At 37.9% G+C, this 22,612-nt stretch overlaps 1 protein-coding gene across 1 annotated transcript in view; it reads right to left on the reverse strand.

Annotated features, from left to right (window-relative positions):
• Positions 1-22,612, reverse strand: part of NAALADL2 (N-acetylated alpha-linked acidic dipeptidase like 2) — a 242,639-nt gene that overhangs the window by 17,793 nt on the left and 202,234 nt on the right. The window contains exons 12-13 of the mRNA XM_086754882.1: positions 9,440-9,533; positions 37-235 (exon numbers count right to left, since the gene is read on the reverse strand). Coding sequence (XP_086611008.1) covers positions 37-235; positions 9,440-9,533 — 293 coding nt within the window. The remainder of the gene's footprint in view (positions 1-36; positions 236-9,439; positions 9,534-22,612) is intronic.

The raw sequence follows: 22,612 nt of genomic DNA on the forward strand, positions 1-22,612 counted from the left end.
TTTTAGCTCAAATGGAGAACATGCTGAACACGATACCTGTAAAGTCCTGGAGGAGCTCGATGAACCAGAAAGTTTTTCTCCAAGCTTTGTAGCACATCATTGAGCATCCTGACTCTGATAGGAGCTCGTTCCTTGGGGTCATTAGCTGGGCGCATCTCATCTGACTGGAACAATTCTGCAGTGTCCCTGAGACGTGATGCCACTGCAAGCAACTGAGGAATGTCTACTTCATCACCTAGAAACAGTAAGAGCATGACAGTTGCCAGTGATTCAGAGAACATCACTTATTACTCTTGCTTACAAGTAAAAATTAATAGTTTGATTAAAATCCAAGTCTCTTTTCCCTGTGAGAATTATGTAATGGATCAAGGAAAGCCATAGATCATTGTGCATAAGCTCTGATCTATTTTTCAAAGAAGATCAGTTTGGGCTCTGATGTTTTAAGATCTAATAAGCTGTGAGGAATGATTTTGGGGTACAGCTTGAAATCTACCATTGCAAAAACAGGCATGCATAAATCAGTAACTATAATATTTCATTCTGAGACAGAATTTATTCAATGCCATTTGACGCTACTGCTCTCAGGTTTGAAAGCTTGTGCTTGGATTTCATAATGACTGCTTGTATAGAAAATCATAATATGCAGAGGTTAATTGAATTTTGTTCAGCATTTTAGAATCCTAGAGGTTAACAGTTGTAGAGGGAATGTGAAATTGTTCCTCTTAATCACTTAAATCATACAGCAATGAGGCAACTAACACTTTAATTGGTATCCAAATGTATATTCTAATCCAGTCAATATTTTCAAAACTTTTAAAACTTGGAGTGTTAACTGTTACTTTGTTTGTAATCCTACACAGACAGCAAAAGAATAAAAGCCCACTGCACTTTGAATAACGAAATATCGTGGTTTCGATATTTCTCTGTTTGTGGTCCAGAAAGAAGAATGTGATACATGAACTGGAGTATTGGGAATGTGCCATCTATTCCCACCTACAATGCAGGTGAAGAGCACGCCCTCCTTTCCCAGGGCATGCAAAGCCTGCGTGAATTTTCACAAGCACATGGAGAGAGAAAGCAGAGACTGGACCTGATATAAAGTCAAAAGTACCATCAGTCAGAAAAAAAAAAAAAAAACATTTCCAGGATGCAGAAATTATCTTTAAGGCCAAGATTCACTGTTTAGTAAGAATAAGAAAATAAACTATCCTTAGATCTTTTAAATGGTGATTTAATCAAAAGAAACCATTCAGCTTCAGAAGGTGTCTCACCTTTAGTTCAATGTACAAACCTCAGCGAGTTCAGTATCTCAGTGACTGAGACGATTAATCCAACAAAGTGGTTCAAGACACAAGTTAAATGAATACTAACGTTCCTTGTCTAATAGATACATGGAGAGATGAGAAATAGTAAATGGAGAACGTCAACTCATTTTTCAAATTATTTATGGATGGAGTCTGAAAGGTGAGCATATAACAAGAACAGAAAAGCAAATAGGTACAACTAGGAAATTAAAGGAAGTGTCTCAATATGACATATTCTCCCTCTTGTATGAAAAAAGAGATTTGCTATTGGATGCATTTCAGCAAAAGGAATGCAGTTCATAGATCCCCACTCCTGTCTTTCAGCTAACACATTTCAATCCAGCAAAACATGAAATGACTCAAAATACATGGAGAGACAGATGCTGGTGTGAGAGAAACTGTCAGATTTCCTGAGCTATCGAGATGAATTTCAACAATGAACAGAAGCTCCCTGTAGGAACAGGAGTGAGAGAAGATGGTTTATGTCTGTCTTGGTTTGAGACAAGGTTGGTTTGTCAGTGGCTCTTGACCAATCCACATTTCCCGAATTAGAATGGATAACAGGCACTGCAGTACCCTGATGTACAGAACTGGCATCTTTCTGATTGAGTCTGGAGTAATTTAAAGCCTGATTAAGTTAGGCTGAGGCCTCAGGAAGATATTCTCCAAGCATATAAACTGAGTACATTTGGGATATTTTGCAAAATATCAGTATCTTCAATTTTCAACTCTCAGGCAAACACCCTGTGCAGCTGAAGAACTTGCCATTTCCATGCATGTAACCCAGGCACTGTGCATAACTTATCCTAGGACTTGTGTCAGTATGGAAAGGTTTAAATTCACCCTGTTACAAAGAATCCTTCTATTTCAGCAAAGCACTTAATATTCCAAGTAACATACAACACTTGTAATTCTTGTTCTGAAAATTATATAAACAATTGTAAATGTTAGCTATACCTTTCAATAGGGAAGGTGAGATAAAGGGATAAGCATATCATTGGAAATACTTCATTGGAAATGAAGACCCAACCAGATCACCCTTTTAAACATGAAAATCCTGTAAATGCTCTCACTGCCTCTCCATAGCATACATTTTTGCCCCTAAACCAACTACACTTTATAGTCCTAAGTAAAAACACTCTTTACATCACTCTAAACCAGCACTCATTATAAAACAAACATCCAGGCCCCTTTTTAATACTTCAGTACAAAACCTCAAAGTGTTTATGGAAGTGTCTCTTACCCAGAGAAGTAAGGACACAGCTTTAAGGGCATCAGTAGTTTGTACCGCAACACACTGAACTTCACTGCCAAGGGAAATTGTGATTGATGCTTTTCTCAAGTTGAGAAGCTGGGAGTGGAAGGGGAAATGATTCTTAAAAAGATGCATTAACTAATAATGTCTTAAACATCTTGTGATGCTTCTACAGAGAAAATAAACAAAACCTGCAAGTGTTACTTCACCCAACAGAAAACAATGCCACATTATTATGTATTCTTTGTCCTTTTGTCTCCAGTATGAATCATAATGAATCACCTAAGCTAGTTGTTCTATTGTTAAATAAATAAAATTGCAAGTACAAGAAAGTGACTTGAGAGTATGCATACTCTTGAATTTCATTACCCTTGCTAAATGTAACTCGATTTTATTCAGAAACAGGTTACACCAAATAGATATTTATTTTTACAGACACTGAATATAATAGCCTTTCCCTGTGTAACAGATTGCTCTTATGAAAAGTACTGCTAGAGATTTAACATTTTTAAATTGTGTTTGTGCCCTCTGGTATGAATGTACTTGCCTACAAGTACCTACAGGAGAATGAACACAGACAGATCAGCAGTTTAAGGCATGACGCTTGTTCTCCATGCATGTGAACATGTGTTTGCATATAAGAAAGAAGGGAAATTGCTTCAGGTTTTGATTAGCTTGCACATTCGCAATCAGCTATGGCATGCTGTTGTATTCACTAGGGAGATTTTTCACGCTGTGCAAAACTGGATGATCAGACCCAGCAGTGAGAAATCTGAATGGGAAAGCTTTGTAGAAAGTACCCTAAAGGTGGCAGAAACACAAATCCATGGGCATCCTCAGTGCAAAGAATACGTTGCCATCAGCTTCAATTTGGCTAGCATGACTGCTACTGCCCAAGCAAACTAATCTGGTGTTGCTGCAAGAAGTCTCTTTTCAAAGAGGCTATCATTACAAAGGCATATTGTGACCTATTGTTATGAATGTCAATACAGAGGAAGTTATCAATGCCTTTGTACAGAGCTGCTGAAACATATATGGCCTACCGATACAGAATAGATGCTCATCCTTTCCTTTCAGTACCAAATGCTTTGCCCATGAAAAATGCATTTTCCATGATTTTTCTTAAAGGCTGATGAAAGGTTTGCCAGTACTAATATATAACATCCTTGAAAGGATACTGAAGACAAGATGTCAGTGTTTTATAGCAAGGAAGGTATTTCTATCATATATACAGATAACTAATTGCTGCCTTTTTCAGCTCAGTATCAGTCAAGAATAATGAGTGGGAACAGTAAAGAAGGAAACTTTCTGAACATTACAGACAGATGGAGAAAGTAACTCTGAAAAGCACCCTAAATGATCCGGGAAATATGGTCAAACAGGTAAAATGATGCCAAGCTGAAGACTACCAGGTAGCTGTAGTCAATGAGTATGCAGCCACCAAGTAAATGACAGAGATACATTTCTGTATTGATTTTTCTAAGGACTGGGAGTTTAGACTGATGTTTTGAAATGTATGGGTTGAGCCACGGCTGTGGAAAGTCATGCAGACTTCCCTGGAAATCGCTTATCAAAAACCAGATTATTTTTAAACTTTTGCTAGCACTGCCTACTATCATCACCCCAAGTACTTCAGCTGCTGTGACATCTGTAAAACATCCATTCCAGGGAGAAGAAAGGGCCAAAGAGCTTTAAATCACAGCCCCTGCCCTCTCTATAGAGGGAAACCCACAAAATCTCACTCCTAGTTAATTTGTTTTCATAGGCCTCTCTCATCCAGTACCTATTAGAGATGGCTTACAGCTTATGTGACTTGCTTACCAGCTTCAGCAGCCTATGACAAAAGCCACAAGTAGGGAATCTTAGCATGTGTGCCTAGTGCTACGCAGCCACAATCTAACGCTGAGGCAACAGATACCAATTTTTGAAAGGTCTGCATAAGTCTAGGTGGGACCAGTGACTGAAATGATATCAGCTTCTACAGCAAACAGCACCTAAGCAAGAGACATGGTTAGCATCAAACCTGGTTGCCTTTATTTTTATAAACGTTGTGATTAAACTTGTTATTGCTGAGTCAGTCGGGTGCAAAGGAACAGAAAGGCTTTTGATCCTAATGAGACACTTTAACACCTCCATCATCAGTCCCTGAAGCTTGCTTTAACATACACTAAGTTTCAAAGAGGGTCAAATACACTGCAAGACAGGCTACAAGGAGAAGGTCCAGACTGCACAGTGCTAAAAGCATTCAGTGCATGATACAAATATGTTTTGAATAAAAATGCTTATATACATACAGAATACTTACATACAAACGTTGATAAATTTGTACTTGCATATACATACAAAATACTTTCACAGAAGTGCTTAAAAGAACCATTTGTATAATTCATAATCCAGATTTGACATCCTGTCTGTGCCCTACCTGAAAAGATAAATTGGTTTTTCATAGCATGCAAGGCCTAGCCTAGCAAGATACTCTTGTATTTGATTCAAGCTACAGTGGATCCTGATTTTAAATGTACGAAACACCGCACACTTGCAATCTGTAGTTAATGACAATATTTTTAACTGTCACCTATTTATGGATTTCTCTAAAATATCACATCTGTGGTCAGACAGATAACAGCCTGAACAGCCACGGGGACCTGGATTTCACTCTTGGAACCCATCTTATAACATTTACGACCATGAGGTTTCCTGTTAAACATCAGACCATCAGCAGATGCACAAAAATAAATGCCTCTTCAGCCACCACCTTTCCTTTCAGGTAAACCCAAATGCAGTAGCTTGTTTCCAAGAGTTCTGGTGTGTGCAAACGGAGAGAACACATGTTGCTTAACAGCCACTTCTCCATCTTTTTGAGGAACAGGCCTCGAGCCAGATATAAATATGTTGTGGATGACATTTCCCTCTAACCTGCCATCCAGCCTACCCTGAATGTAAGAAATGGTTTATAAAGTGCTGAGTAACATCCTATTGAATTTAACAGAGCTAACTGTACAGACACCCACCACATTCCAAATTCTTTGGAAACATAAATAGATGCAGTATTAACAAATATTAAGACACATACATCCTTTCATGAGGACATCCAGGAGACTGCCAAACTGTGACTCTGGTATTTACACGTACAATTTGATGTCAAGACTGTGAGAAAGTCCAACAGGCAATAAAATGCATGTTTAGGTGACTGGCTGAACCAGATCCCAGAGGCACAAAATTAAGCCTAACGAACAAATCTTCTAGCATGTCGTTGTTCTGGTTTTGTTAGTGATGGGGGGGCCTAAGGTGGTAGCTTCTGTAGGAAACTGCTAGAAGTCGCTCCCCTTTGTTCAGTGGACTCGGCCGGGCCTAGGGCGGACCCGCTGCTGGCCAAGGCCGAGCCAATTGGTAGCAGAATGTCCCGTGATAACGCCTCTGCGATAACGTATTTAAGTAGGGGAAAACAGGAAAAAGAGGAGAAGAAGATGTGAAGCAGCTGAGCGGGGGGCAGAGAGGGGGAGGCGCGAGCCTCATGGGCCTTGCAGGCCTCACCCTCTGGCCTCTCGCCAGGCAGCCGACTGGGCCCAACTCGGCCCGGCCCGGCTGCAAGAAGTGGAGAGGAGATGAGAAGTGAATAAGATGTAAAAAGGATCCTGAGAGGCGTCTGCCAGCCTGTTGTGAGGAACGGCTGCAGACGCCAAGGTCAGTGAAGAAGGAGGGGGAGGAGTAATATGGCTCCTGGCCAAGATTCCTCTGCAACTCGTGGTGAAGACCATGGTGGAGCAGGTTGTCCCCCTGCAGCCCGTGGAGGTCCATGGAGGGGCAGAGATCCACCTGCAGCCCGGGGAGGACCCCACGCCGGAGCAGGTGGAGGCCTGAAGGAGGCTGTGGCCCGTGGAGGGCCCGCTGGGACAGCTATTCTAGAGGGACTGCACCCCGTGGAAGAGATGACCCACGCCGGAGCAGTTTCACGAAGGACTGTGGCCCGTGGGAGGGACCCCACAATGGAGCAGAGGAGGAATGCGAGGAGTTCTTCCCCTGACGATGATACAGCGGCGTAAAACAACGCGTGATGAACTGACCGTGACCCCCATTCCCTTTTCCCCCCCCGTGCCGCTCGGGAGGGGAAGGTAGTAGAGATAATGTTAAGCCCGGGAAGAGGGAGGGGTGGGGGGAGGTTATCTTGTTCCCTGTCTCATTCTCCTGCTAATTTTAGAAAATAAATGAATAGTTTTCCCCAAGTCGAGTCTGTTTTGCCCGTGACGGTAACTTTAAGGATTTCTCCCCATCCTTATCTCAAACCTTGAGCCGTTTTTCTTATATCATCTCCCCCTGTTCTCTCGGAGGGTGGGGGGAGCGAGAGAGAGACTGCGTAGTCTGGTCCCGATCGGGGCAGATTTCCCTTCACATTTTCTACATTTACAGTTTGCATCAAGTTGCAGAAAGAAATAGTTTACTAAGACAATGCACCTTTGAACTGGAAATCTAAGACAACATAAAATCTTATGAAGAAATTCGTAAGTCTTGTTAAAAATATAACTTCTTATTTATCTAAACAGAAAATGACCAGTCATTGGTTTCCAAAATGAAAATAAACTGTTATTTGACAGAAGTTAGAGACAGACAAGGCAGGAAAGTAATGAGAAGTCATTAAACAAAACTCTGAAGGGAACAGCTAGGAGAAAATCTATCCTGCTGGCCTTACAACCTAGAAAATAATTTTCCCTCCTCTGAAGTGGTTGAGATAAATGATCTAACTGAAGCTAGAGGGAAAAACTCAGTTTAAATCAACATTCCCTGTTACTCCAAATAAAGAAAAAAGGAAGAATAGCAGACATCTCATGTTCAGTTGAAGGAATACCAGCTGAGTCACACTTTTTCTTTGATAATCATTCCCTGCTGCGTTTAGGCTGAACTAAACCAACGTTTATATGGCACAACAAAGCTAAAATTACTTGTCTTTTTGGATGCTCGCTGATCCTAGACCAATGCTAGCCTTCTGACTCCTAGGTCTTGACAGTGATGGATGGCAAAGATTAAAGAAAAGGTATCATACTTCTATGAATGTGTATGACAGAAAAGTGATACTTTATACTGTAGGGAGTAAATTAAATGATGGCAACACCTCAAGACTGCAAAAAATCTTTAAGTTTGACATAAGATCTCACATTCTGCTAAACTGTATGTAAAGTGTTGGTGTGATTTTACAGAACTTACATCTTTATTTAACAGATCAACTTCAGAGTTCCATAAATATATAAAGAAATAGAAAAATAGAAAAGTTATTTTTGAAAGGCCTTAGCACTCTACAGGTAATCTGTAGAAGAGACATAGTTGGAGGAAATAACAACATAGTTTTACCTATCTCACATTTTTCCACTGTGAGTTCCTATTAAGAGCATGCTATGGAGCAGTCTTTCAAATTTCATGGGGGTTCTTGTCAGGGTTGTACCTTTTACCATCCTTTTAAGTTCACTGAATTCTGACCAGAATACCAGTTTGTACACATTCAAGGAATTATGTTAGAGTTCAGCAGCTAAATTATCAAAGGATTTCATCTCCAAGGACTAAGCTTCTTAGATGTTTTCCATATCCATCCTACTTTCAACTAGTCACTTAGAAAAAGAAGGAGAGTTGGATCTCATTTAAATACACTAAGAGATGAGAAAAGTGGAAACTGTAAGGGAAAAGGGACAGAATGGGAGGAAGAAGACAGATGATACTGAAAGAGAAAGCTTATATGGATGAGTGACACCGCACAGTGTTAGAACCTAGACTTCTCTCCATCCCTAGTTCTCAAGACTGGAGCTAAGATAGATACTCTTCTTATAACTAATAAGGAGGTCTATTGTTCTTTTTCAATCTCGATAGTAGAAGAGAACATCTCAGTAAGATACAATGGGTTTAGTTCCTTATAATATATCAACATTTTTCCACCAACTGTGTGTGGGGGGGGGGGGGGGGGGGGAAGAGGAAAAAGAACAGCCTCCAGAAGCAAAGGGAATGCACAACTGCACTCTTTAATTGTGTTATCTTGAACAGCTCAAGCCAAGGGCTATTGGCTTAATTGGGTTCTGTTGTCAACACTGGACAAAATGCCTGCAGAATGCTTGTTCTTTTATCAAGCCCTAAAAGGCAACAAGACAATAGAAAGCACCAGAAATGAGAAGGCAACACAGGAATATTAGTAATGGCTCCACAGTCTTGATGGAGTGGTCTCATATGAAGGCATTCATCCTACACCTAGCAAACAGTGCCAAATCCACAGTCTATGAGAATTATAGCTGCATCATTTCCAAGTTAGCAGTCACTTCTGTTTACTTTATGACTAGAAACTTTCTCATCTGTCTCCCTGACCCTAATCCATTGTCCCAAACACACCACAGTCAGTTTCAAATTCAGAGCTTCCAGGCTCTCAGTGCTTAATCAACTCAATATGTATTGGTAAATTATCATGCTTTGCCACACCTAAAAAAGGAGAAAAGTTAGCATGCTCTGCCAACAAGGTGAGTTAGTGGAATAAGCGAACAAGAAAGAAGATTTTGAAAATTAACGAGTCAAATAGCGACAGGATTAGAAGCCCTCTCTTGCTTGTAGTGAACAAAGCCTTGAAGGGAATTAAAATCAAGTTCAGTCACAGAGGATGTTATCTTTGCAATGCTGAGATTTTAACAGTAATTATTCCTTAACTGACAGAGTAACATCAAAAGCAATGTAAACATTTTATGGCTTTATTTAACAACAAAACCTGTGGTTTATTTAGCATTATATAATGAGACTCTAAGTAGTAAACTCACTGGCTATCATTCAAGTGGAAACTGAAGATCCATACCAGTGAGTAGATGCTCCTTTTTTTCTCTGTATTAATGGAGAATAATATTCCTCTAACAAAAATTACCTTTAAGACTGTTCTGAACTTCTAACGCGATGTCGAGGGCATTAAACGGCAAAACCGGTTCATTGGCAATTTGCAAAGTCACTTGTCCTGTTAGCTGAAAAATACAAAAAAGACCCACAAAACAGTCAAATAATTTCTAGCAGATTTAATAGCCAGCACTTCTTTTGGAATAGCACATTCTTTCATCACATTGGATTTTGACAGAAAAATTACTAAAACCCCATAAACACTCCTCTGTGAAAAGGAATATGGCATTGCCTTTCTATCACAACATTTAAAAAACATTAAGAGATTACAATTCATGACCACACAAGAATTCTGTGCAGTACTTAATACTGCAGGAGTCTCTGAAGGGCCTCAGTTTTAGCTATTGGATTGTGAAAGTTTACATAAGTTAAAAAAAATAATAAAAAAAAAATACTGAGCTTCAGATCAAACCCCAAGCTAATGCACGCTGACCTGAAAACCTACCGCCTTTTGAAGTGATGTGTCAACTTGACGTACACAGACATACAACTTCCAAACTGGACAGAACACTACATTCTCTCAGTAACTTACAGAAAGAAATTCCCAAATGAGTGAAAGAGAATTCTCAGTCCACTTCAGACTAGACATTAGCACCTGTCATTAAATTCAATGCCATGAAAGCTTCTTTTCAACAGTTCCAGAGATGAGGCCAGGGACTGACTGGCTTGAGTGCTTTTTTCCACTTACTGAAGATAGACTCTCCAGCTCAAGGCTTAGACATGCTACAGGGGCTGTGTATAGAAACGTGTCTTTCTGTGGAACTGTACCTCGCCTGTGATTAAACAGAGGATTTCAGTCTCTAGGCTGCCAAGTCCATCACTGTTCATAGGAGCTACAAAAACACACTGACAAACACATGCAAGAAACTTTCATTCATCTTCTTCATACTCCGATATTGCAGAAAGGGAAAAAATACCTGAAGGGCTGTGCTCTAAAATGGAATGATGGCTGCAGGTGATGGTGATCATGTTGATAAAAATGTGGACTGAATAGAATCATATTGTACAATACTTCCCAAGGCATTGAGGGGCTTAGAATAATATCTATCCTTCAAAAGCGCTATGACAGTTGCTGTGCTGAAAGTAGCATTTTAACTCCACAATACAAAGTAGTAGGAAAAGACAACAACGCTAAGTAATATTAAAAACAATAGCACAGCAACTGAAAAGGAAAACCGTCTCCCAGGGAAGTGGATGAAAACAAAGTAATATCAGAAATACAAGTTTCCTGAAGAAAGTTTAATAGAATTCCAACAACATTTCTAAGAAAGCATTAAAGAAATACTTTTTTTTTTTTTTTTTGACCTGGCCACAGACTAATTTCGGTACAGAGATGGAGGGAATGCGCTGTATATCAGGCTGCAGCCTACACCTGAGCAGAGACATACTGTGAAGCCATTGCGATTTACCTCCAGAGAATACAATACTGCAAAAGGCATGAAGAAAAAAAAAGCCTACCATATATACAGTGAGAACAAAATAGGGAGGTATAATGACGTTGCAGACTGTTATCAGAAAAAAAAACAGAGCTAAGAGTGAACTTGAAGGAAGATGAAAAATACTGCGTTTGGACATCTGTGTTAAAATATTAAACAGTAACCTTTCATGAAACTTCTCTCCAAACTTCTCAAGTGCGTGGGCCATTAATGCTTGAAGGCCATTATGTTCTCTGATCACTCTCTGATACACTAAAGTCTCTGGGTTGAAAAGCACTAGAAAACACTGGTCTTAGGAATATCAGAGAGGTAGTGTAGAAATTAAAAAAAAAAAATTGTTAGAGCAACCAGAAATCTGTACAAAACTGAATCCAAATCAGGTTTATACAATCTAGCTGCAAGCAACTGTAAAAATCTGGTTCTTAATGTCCAAATACCATGCAAAATCCTTCCTTGTCCTGCATGAAACTCTTTCAAGACATAGCTGCTCAAAACATTAACAACCTGTGAGTTGCTGTGGAAAAGCAACCGTGGCAATGAAATCACATCCAATTAAAGAGGAGACATTCTATATGGAGCCCAAACCCACTGAAACCTAAATGGTAATATATCACAACAAACATTCGAATTCTCTCCTGACACCCCATTTCTGAAGGTTTAGTGAAAAACCTTCACTAAAGGTGGTGCAAGATACAAATTCATAGGAGTATTTTATGGAGGGTTGTGAACAGCCATACAGTGCTACTGATACTTTTCAATCTGTTACTACAATGTCTAAGAACACAGAAATATGGAAAAAATGCTTCTTTTCTGAGGTAGGAAAATGGCATGAAAAAGAATACCCGGGTAAGTACCTTTCTTTTTCATCCTTATCTCCTACAGAATCTGGTTTGATTTTTATAAGTTCTCGCCTTATTTCCATTTCCTACAAGCAATTTTATTTCACTTTTGACTACGTATGACTAAAGTTGCTTTCTCTTTCCTATTCAAATAAAGTTACACCATCAAAATCTTACAACTGACTGAAGCATTTTGGAAAATTTCCAGTATCTCTGTATGCAATACTGCAGATATGTCTGCTTTAGTAAACAGGTAACAACTGTGTTTATTAAATCACGTACTTTGTAGGCTAATCTGGAAGAAATCAATCACATAAAGGAAAGCTCAGAGCATTGATCTGAACAGAGTAAGTAATAATGCTGCAGAAGCATGTATCAAACCCACATAATGCAGTAAGACAGAAAAGGCTACTGATTTCTTATTTATAGTCTTATTTTTGGATATACCATTCCCTTGAGTACAACACAGAATATACATGGAAAATAAAGACAAGCTTCTGCTCCCTTTTCCCAGTTGAAAAATGGTTCAGACTGACTATTGAATTATTAAATGTAAGAACAACTTAGCAAAGAGTAAAGACAACAATTTTCTCATAAAGTGAAATGTTAAAGCAGCATAATTGATTCTATTCCCATACTGAACTGGTTATAACGCTAATGACAACTTCTGAAATAACATTTACATATAATAATACACACACAATACACACACTAATTCATGGAACACTTGCAAAATTATCAAGATCAAAGAAAAAATTTATAGTTCAAATGCTAACTGATTCTGAAATGCTTTTCTTATATAATTTAAAATGAAAAAATAACGAATAACATTTCCACTGCACTTGGCTTTGGGAGGAGTATTCTTCAGTGAACTAAAACATATTTAATGAAGTTCCAATTACTTTAGAGATAAATATTAATATAAAACATAACAATAATTGGAGAGTTATACTGTACATTGCAAAATAAATCTGAATATTCAAGATAGGTTTATACCAAGGTAATGTTTTTTCAAGGTCTTTAACCTTACAGTGTAAACATCTTTGTAGGAAGGAAATAATTACTGTCCCTGCCTTTACCTCCCTGACACCATACAGATCCCAAAAGCTAAAAAACCCCACAGACTTCCAAAAGTGCTGGTGTTAAAGATTATTCCGTATCACATGACACATCTCAAATGAAGCCATAGGTTCTTCTCTCTTCCGAAGTGTTATAACCTACTCACCCAGGAACTACGTCTTCTTGCAATTATTCAACCTTCAACCTATGAACTTAATTTCACTACAGAAGTCAGCTCTCAGGGACTGCATGCAGTGCATGGATCTGCACCACTCTCCAAGAGATTAGTTGTTTTACAATGTAGATATGGAAACCAACTAAAACAGAGCTGAGGGGGAATTCATCACAGAAATTCTTTTCTGGTGAGTATGTCACACCTGTTTTTTCAGTGAGTTAAACTCAGTTTTCACAGAAACTTGGTTCCTCAAATATCCAAGCTGCCTACTAACAACTCAAGGCACATCTATTAGCAGGCAATTTTTTTTTTTAAATAAATACTTAAAATCCGAATACAAAAACATGAAAGGCTCCACTCAAGTCTTTTTTTGTACAGATTCAGTTCTGCTTTTGAGGCATACAGTTATTGATCACACCTTGCAGGGACACATCTTAAATGTTATCTGGCTTGTCAGACAACACAGGCATGGCAACCCATCTTCCATTCTGTCATATAGTGAGAAATTTGTAAGATGAATAAAATTAAAACATATTTAGTGGATATGAAGATATCAAAATATTATGCATGATAGAGATCAATCTGCTAGAATAAACATCAGCATATAGTGTGCAGGCAGTTTTTCTAAGACAGAAGTTCGCATGCCAATTTTGTGTTGTTTTTTTTTTTTTTTATGTCTAGTGAAATTTGAAACCGTGTGCTATATCTAGCTTGTGCGCTGTGTGGACCTCAGTGGGTGTAAGTTTTGAGCCTTTAGGACATTTTTAGTTCCATTAAGAGTGCTAAAATCTAAACAGACATCTCAGATCTCTTCCTATGCCAAGTTACAAACAATAGAACTTAAAAAATCAGATAAATTGCCATGTTTATCCTTTTATGAACACTGCTCCTTAGTAGTCGCTGCACTCCAATTTTACCTGCCGGAAAGAATTAGACACAGCTACTTGAAACTTGAACTGTGCAGCGACAACTCCTTTATATTTCAAGCCATATACTCTGCAAAATACTTTGTCTTGTTTCCTGCATTCTCTACTTTTCAGGTTTTTATTATGTAATTTTATTCTATGAATATTAACAACACTTTACCCTACTGATACCTGTGCACTTTTAGAGAAAACTAGCATACACACGGCAGCTAATCTACCAAAACCGTGACAACTTGTACTAGAAAGCAAAGAATGTAACAAGGTAGTGTGGTAGACCTGTGTAGATACCCAACTATAGATTGAGCAGACCTCTGTATGTAAGGGTCAAACAATCAAAGCTTCCTTTGACATAAGGCTTTTTTTTTTTTTTTTTTTTTTTGAGTCACATTTGTCCTCACACTTCGCACCTCTCCCTTCACACATTATCCATGGGGTTCATGGATGAGGAAAGAGCATGGAAAGATACTGCTCTGTTTAGGGTGTCCAATAACAGTGTGTTGAAATTAACACTTTTTTTTCTTTTTTTTTTTCTTGTAAAGGTGAATGAAAAGGTTTAACTTTCATGGATGGCTGTTGCACAGTCTAATCGCAGGTGTTCATCTCTTTGCATCAAGCGGTCTCTCTGTCCACATGTACTGACGATCAGAGTGATCTGCTGAGACCATTCAATATTAACCCAAATATAAACAATGGTTTCAGTGTCCACACTCATGTAAATAAGGAACAAATCTCTGCACATATTAAGATTCACTCTCAGAACCACAAAATTGGCAATTTCAAATGTTAAAATAATCAGCCTTCCCCAACCTCCCCACCCTGCAAAATGAAATAAAAATTTTTGATAATATAGGCAAATTTCCTGAATTTGCTTTCTGCTGGTTTTCCCCTGTGCTCCTCCTGCCTCGTGACTTTCTTCATGTTATCAGGGTTTTTTTTTTAATTAAGCATGAGAAACTGAGTCTATTTAAATGAAATCTGTGATTCCCTGGCAATAACATAATTTCAGCACCTAGTATTACTAGACGAATGGCAGTAATCATGAGACTCAAGATAAATTAATAAGCATTTTTAATACAATTTACTGTAGAAAAATTTCCTGCATAATCAGGCTACACAGCTGTTTTTCTTATATTCATAACCACCCAAAAACGTTAACTGACTCATACAAGAAAAGTCTGAGACTGGAGCACGAGAAAACAGCCAGTTCTTTGACCCTCTGTTTTCCTGAAGAACCACATTCCCTCGATCACACAAAGAAATATAAATCTGGTCACAAACATGTTTGCTTTGCACTAAAGCTAACAACTTTTGAAAATTCAGAACTTCTCAAAAATTCAGTAGTACTGTCTGTGGTTTTGTTCTTACTGCAATCTGCCTTAGCACCAGGGCACGTGTTTACACTACAGGTCAAACGGTGTTTTGCAGCATCTGATACTCAATCTAACATACTGTATTTCATGTCAGTAGAGGGCTCTCTGAGAAAAGAGTACGACGAGGCTATGGCTACAGTAGGTGAACTAGAGCATAGTAATTCATAACAGAGAGCTTTTCTGACCAAGGAAAGTATGAGGTCTTACAAATATTTAAAAACATATTTCAATACCCCCCTCTATAATTTAATGTTGTTTTCTTTACTCTCTGTATAGAAAATACTTATTAGGAAGTCAAACTGCTAGTGAACAAAACATGGATTCCCCCTTTTTGCAGGTAGCCCCTGCACAGCAAACAACACTTAACTAATTGTATTGCTGTGGCACACAGCATTAGGCGTCCCAAAAGTTACATATGAAGACATGCCAGAAGTCTGGTAGCTTGAGTCACTCAGTCTGGAGTACAGATCATCTCTATTTACATGTTCACTTTCTACATGGCTCATGATGAGATTCTGAAGCACCAAGAAATTAAGGTCCAAAGTATCTTCTTAAATGATTAGTCTGCTCAAAATATAATTTGTTGGCTAACAGCACTTAGAGTAGCAAAAGTATATAAATCTATACTCTCAGAGTCCGAGAACCTGGCTGATGTCTGGCCCATTGCGGCAGTTTTCACGCTCTTGTTAAGGTAGCAGCAGAGACCAGGCATTATTAACTCAACTTTACTGAGTTAGGCCTGGCACTGTGTAAATGAACTTGTATTCCACTGGGTTGGTTTGGGACAGAGGCAGAGCAACCTTATGTCTGTGCAGAATACACAGGGTTAATGCTTACACAGGAAGCCGTGTAGTTAACTCTCAAGCACAGTTCCTTACCTGAAAGTGTCGAATTAACTTCTAGAAGGGTGGCTAGATTCAAGCGTCTTGTTAAAAAAAAAAAAAGTTAGTCACTTAAGACTTTTCCATAGCGTGCGTAGTTATGAGCATGCCAAAGGATGTAACAGAATGCTCTTCTGCACTTCATGAGCTCTGAGTGGCCACATCACAACTATCCAAATCTTTACATCACTACAAACCCTCACACTAGATTTCTTAAAAAGAACTTTAAAAGTTTGTTCCAGTAATAATTCTTTTTTATCTCCAACTTTAAAGCCAGGTTGCTCTGGTTACCAGCTGCAGACTTTGAGAGTGACAAATATACAAAATTTTGCTTTAAAGCTGAATTATTTGCATATACCATTCCGATAAACGAAGATACCATTACTGCATAGAAAGTGACCTTTAAAATGCTTTCATTCGCTGACTCTCTTCAGGTATAGTAGGAGGAGGGGGAAACCATGCTAGATCCTCTTCAAAGAAGCAATGTTAACTGCCGGAAGCTGGTTACAGGCAGTCCTGAGGAAATGGATTCAGCTATTCTTGTGGTAGAAAGAGAAGTACAGGATAAAATATGAAGCAAAATTTATTTCCACATATCAGAGGCAAAGATCTCTAATGACAACGATCATGAACAGAAATTGCATCTTGTACAGATCTTCACTACCTTAAATCAAAACTACACGGCTTATTTTTTTCCTTTATTTGCATGTTTAATACAGAAATTCAAAGGATAAAACATGCAGCCAGCTAACAGTGCACATGTTTTAGGATAAGAAATCTTAAGTATGTTTTCTGGTTTAAGCCATAAAGGAAAGTTTAAAGTAAAGATAGGCAAATATCATCTCAGAATAACAGACAAGATATATTAGTGTAGATTCCTGTGTACTGGTATGAAAACAGAGTGCTGTGATTAACAGCTTGGACATCATGCTCTTCCATGCTACTAAAGGCCTTCATTGTGTTTGCTACTAGTTAATGAATATCAGTGCCTTTCCCTGACTTATGTAAGCGTTTAAGACTCCAATCAGGATGTTAGCACAACCAGCCCTCCCTACTCACGGCACAGGATAATCAAAGCACAAGATGATAGGACCCAGTAAGATAATTGATAATTTTGTTAACAGCTGCCAGACAGTTGGCTGGGTCCTGCCGGTCTATGAGCCTTGCAAGTCAGACAGTAATGACTAGCAAATAAAATAAGCAGCAGTGCAGCCTGCATTTAATCAGCCAGGTTCACAAGCACTCTACAGAAATACAGATCAGCCTAGCAAACAGTATGTTGTCTTACAGTCCTAATTAATCAAAGTATCTTCTCATATGCTCCAAGTTACATGCATGAACCAAGAATCTTCCTGTATTAGGACCAATCCTAGGACCATACGTTCAAGGACATGCAAGTACTTCCTAAGTTTCTATTTGATCTGCAAAGCCAGTTCTTCTGCTGAATCTGAAGGACTCAGTCTGAAACTTGTGGCATTGTTAAAAACTAGATAATAGTAATCAGAAGAGTGCAGTAATAAAGAAGTCTGCAATAGGAAGCTTCAACCACAGCTTTCAGTTTAGACCTTGATATCATCTTTTTAATCACTCCCCTTTTACTGAAATGGATTTGATTTAATTGAACTCGTAAAAAAAAAAGTCTCTAATCACACTTCATCAGCATGCAATTATTATTCAAAGGAAATCATATGTACTATTAGGCACTCTTAATTAAAATAATGCATATAATCTGCTTCAGTACCTAACAGTCATTCTCCTTGATGTTCATTATTCTTTTTCTTCCATTATTGTGACAATACTTTTTTTTTATATTTTTCCTCATCTATCCCCATTTCATTTATACATTTTTTCACCATTAACTCTCAGGATATCAGGACATTGAGATGCGTTAATACGCCACCATCCTTAAAACTCATTGCATAGCATGACCTTCAAAATGAGTCAGACCTGATTATGGAGGTTTGTAAGAAGAGGATGAGGAAATGTTGTAATGGGAACCTTAGACTAGACTCTGTTTTTCCTGAATGTTATTTGTTATTATGATGTCTTTTAAGCAGCCATACTGAAAGAAGAATGTACTGTAGGCAGCAGTCAGTCCTTAGAGAAAGACAGACAAGATTTGAGGAGAGCCAGAAACAATGGGTGTAAGAAAGAGGAGCTGAAGAACCTAAAGAAAAGTGTCAATGAGGGGTTGAGGCAATGGTTCCTTGAAGATCTTGGACAACCTGGAGAGTCAATTCAGCATAGACTAAACAGAATAAGCATTAAAAAAAGATTAATGAGAATATTACATATTAAAGACTCCCCATCCTCTCAAACTCAGGAAGGCTAAGATATTTAATGGTTACAGAAAGAAAATACTGTTCTTTTCTCTCTTGCCACCTCTTGTTGCAAAGGTACCTCAGATTTTTTCCAGTTAGGTCACCCTCATCAGTGAGAACTGGAGCACTGACAGTTCATTAAACATGACAAACTAGCCCTGAGGGAGAGACACTAGTGAACCACAGTGCTGAGGATCCAAGGCAAGCCGAAAATACACAGTTCTGCAGTATATAGCTCAAAGAAAAGAGCCATAAACATTAACAGACACGTTCCACTTCAGCAGGGAAGAATCAGATGGATAATACACTGAGGCTACCCCCAGACACCAGGTATACTGCAGTACCCACAAAGAGACTCAATTTCCTTGTTAGGCAATTACTTCAATGAGGGTTACATTCTGTTCTTAGATATACTGACATGGTGGTTACCAAGCCAGAAAGGTATTTAAGCTTCTTACTGGTATCATCATTTAAAGATGCAATTTCTGGGCATTTTTCACAGTACTTCTCAAATCAGAACACTCAATCTTCAATGTATACTGTGCAAGATACATAGAATAAGTAGGAATCACTTGACTTACATTAATAATTTGAAATTTTAATCTCAAAAGGACATCTCATACCTCCTCTTGTAATTAAATAGTATAACTTAACAAATAAAGGAGGGGGAAGATTGGTTGTTTTATTTTAAAAAGAAAACATTAATTAAAGATGAATAGGTTTGGGACTGAGCAAGCTCCCCGCAGGCTTGGGGAAAATGCCAAGTCTGACAAACTCGTTGAGCCTTAGGGAATCTCAGGTCACTTTGATGAACTTACTGAAGTATTTTATAATTAGCTGACACGCTCCTGAGGCTACCAATTTACCTGAAAAAGAAACTCCCTCACCTTTCAAACTTGTCCATGAACAACAACGAATAAAGATCTAACAAATAATGTTTCTCATCACAGAAAATTTATATAAAGAGAGAAATAAAATTCAGAAGACTGTCCTGTGCTATAGAATGGCCCTCAAAATTCTTAAGGCACCCTAGCAATAAAACTCAAACTATCTGAAGGTAAAATTGAGATTTACTACCATGTACGGGGCTGTAATAATACACCTGTTACTCAGATTGTCAAATTATGATGGCCATTTCATTCCACTGCACTCTATCTATATGTGGGCTCTGTATTAAAATGATAAAGGCAGTGTGATACAATAGCAACAACAAATATTAAATAGAGAACACATTGTAAAAGTGTACAATCTTCCAATACTGCAAGAAAAGTTATTACTTGCTCAAATGACAGCAGATAACTTAAGAAGAAAAAAAAAAAAAATCTATGTTTACCTCTTATTATTCATAATCATCATCAGTGTCTAAGAACCAAAAATACATTACATGTCTCAGAAAACAATTCAAAAGACATCTGAACCAAAAGGCTTGTCATTTACCTTAAGCTTATCTGATAGAACCAAAGAAGTGGGGAGATAGCATATGAAAGGCACAGGCTCCTCGAGACTATCTGACAAACCTTGTTGTAAGAATAACTCAAAGCTCAGGACTCACCTTTCGGAAAGCATCATATTTTTGTCAGCTTCTGGTCTTGCTATTGATTCCAGAGCTTTTGCTTTGGCTTAGCTGAACGCTAATTTGTCTTTAGTTTTAGATTAACCTTCTGGAACAAATGAGTTCATCACCAGAGATCTCAACATGGGCAAACAGACATGGAGACAAGTTTTGCTTCACAGGTCATAATAAGGATGGAGATCTGATGACCATACTGGAAGAAGATGATGAAAGGGACATTGTTGAAGAGATTGAAGAGTGGAAGAGAAGGGGTTTGAAAAAGGCAAAAGATTTAGAAAAACAAGTTGGAATTTGCTGCACAACATAAACTGAAGCCGGGGGAATTTCTAAAAGAGAAGATGGCAAGACTAAAAGGACAGCTGAGAAAGATAATTTTGGCAACAACACTATAGATGGATTGCAGGAAGAAAAAAGACTTGCAAGGCAAATATGTCAAAACAAGAGAAGATTATAATACAGACAAGTGGTTTGATCACGCGGCCAGGGAGAAAAGGATGGATTTTTAGAAATACTACAGAATGAAAATGTCTCAGAGGAAAATACTTAACAATGTCCTTCAGCATACTGTAATCAGTGTGTACTCAGCATAATTTCCCCATACTATGTAAAATTCAAACTAAATTGTCCCTGAAACTGGAAAAGTACTGCAGAATATGGCATTGATACATAGTGAACAAATCAGTGGGAGTGCTGACAGCATCCAAAGTGATATATGCATGCACGTGTGTGTGTACTCGCATACCCAGATTAGAGAAAAACTCATCTCAAAAGTTCTGTGTGTTAAAATTGAAGACAGATGCAATTATAGATAAAATTAGACTTTTCAGATCTAAAAATAAATTAAGACTTTGTAGACTCTAAGAATTTTCTTTTTTGCCCCCTGCAGTAGAAAGACATTGAAGCATTTGAAGTACTCTGAATAGCTTTAAACTAAATGTAAATAATCTTCAAGAGTTTTGATATGAGAGTGAACTTCTAGAACATTTTGCACTGTCTAGATTGTACATCAAAAATACAAACCACATTTTAAAGTTCTTAATTGATATATTCAGAAAAACTAAAAAGACCTACAGAAACTGTTCTGATCTCCTGGGTATACCATAATGCTGTAACAGCTTCTGAACCATAATTAACAATATGTTCATCCAAGCCTCATCTATTAATAAGGATACAGAGCATTTCTGGGGTGAGGAACTGATCAGAATGCATATTTGATACTGGATTTTAAATAAACAAATAAATATAGTTTTCATTTATAAACCTAATGAAAAAGATAGATTTTAGAATTCACTCAGTGAAAAGCAGCAAGAAACAAGTAACAAACTGGAAGTTTTTAAACACCTTTTAAACTCCACTTCTCATTTTGAATACTGACCTCTTAAAATATCTGAAACAAGAAAAATTGAAATGACACTCTACATCTCATGGTTTCTAGGAGTTGCTAATTGTGTACCGCTGAGCGGAACAGTCCACCATCCGGAGGGATGTCCCAAGAGACAGCATGTTGGCATCTCCATGTCTGTCCATTCTCAAATGTTTAAAACTTTCATACTGAGAACAGCAGACACTAGAAACAGTATTAGATTAGACCAGAATATTATGCTATTTATTGTATCTTCAGTCCTCCAGCATTCCCCTGCACAAAAATCACACGTCCCCGAGAGAGAGGTTTAACAATATGACTTCAGTCGAGTTTATTGCTTTTTCTGCTTATTCTGCTCAAGTAACAACTGAGATTTGCAAAAGAGGAGATGAAGGAGGAGACCAGTACCATCTAAACAGAGGGTTTTATTTGTGCAGAATATTACATTAGATGAGCCCAGCAGCTGTTAGTGATTATTAATCTTCAATTATAATATAAGCCATATTTAACACAAAAAGAATAGGCTATGCTGCAAGTAATGAAAAAAGCCTTTTTAATTGCCAGTCTTGCTAGTCTAAAAGACCCTTCACCCTATTCATTCAGTTATCATTCTGTACTTTATAATAAAAGTGCAAATATATATCAGAAGTCTTTGATCTCAAAATAAAGGATTCTTTTACCACAGGAATTAAAAACACAGTAGTTACAGGAAATTCAAGTTTGCAAGTAAAAATTAAAAGAAACAACCAAAAGTGAAATAACATAAATAAGGAAAAACTATTTTTTGTTGAATAAGAGAAGGAAAAAAACTTGGTGAGCAGTCATTCTGGAGTGTGGAACAGTTTATCAAGCAAAGCAGCAAAAGACCTTTCTCTTTTATAGTTCAGTATAATCTAGAAAGAAAAGAAGTAAGTGTACTGTACTGGCAGGAATGGACTAAATGACCTCCAAGTCCTTTATCTTAAGCTAACAACTAGCAGTAATTCACATGTCCTGAAATCTAATTTCAATTAGCATGAGTTATTGTAATGATTTGTAGTATCTCATGCATGATATTTTATTTCTGTTCTGATTTCATACTTGAGGGAAAAGATAGTCAGCAGCATGGTATGTCACAAAGTATGTCTAAACTAACGCAAATAAAAAGAACTGTGTGTAGTCATCTACTGTGTACAAGCATTATCTTAAACACTCAAGATCAGCA

The sequence above is a fragment of the Chlamydotis macqueenii genome, chromosome 9 (assembly GCF_036417535.1).
Source record: "Chlamydotis macqueenii isolate bChlMac1 chromosome 9, bChlMac1.mat, whole genome shotgun sequence".
Lineage (NCBI taxonomy): Eukaryota > Metazoa > Chordata > Aves > Otidiformes > Otididae > Chlamydotis > Chlamydotis macqueenii.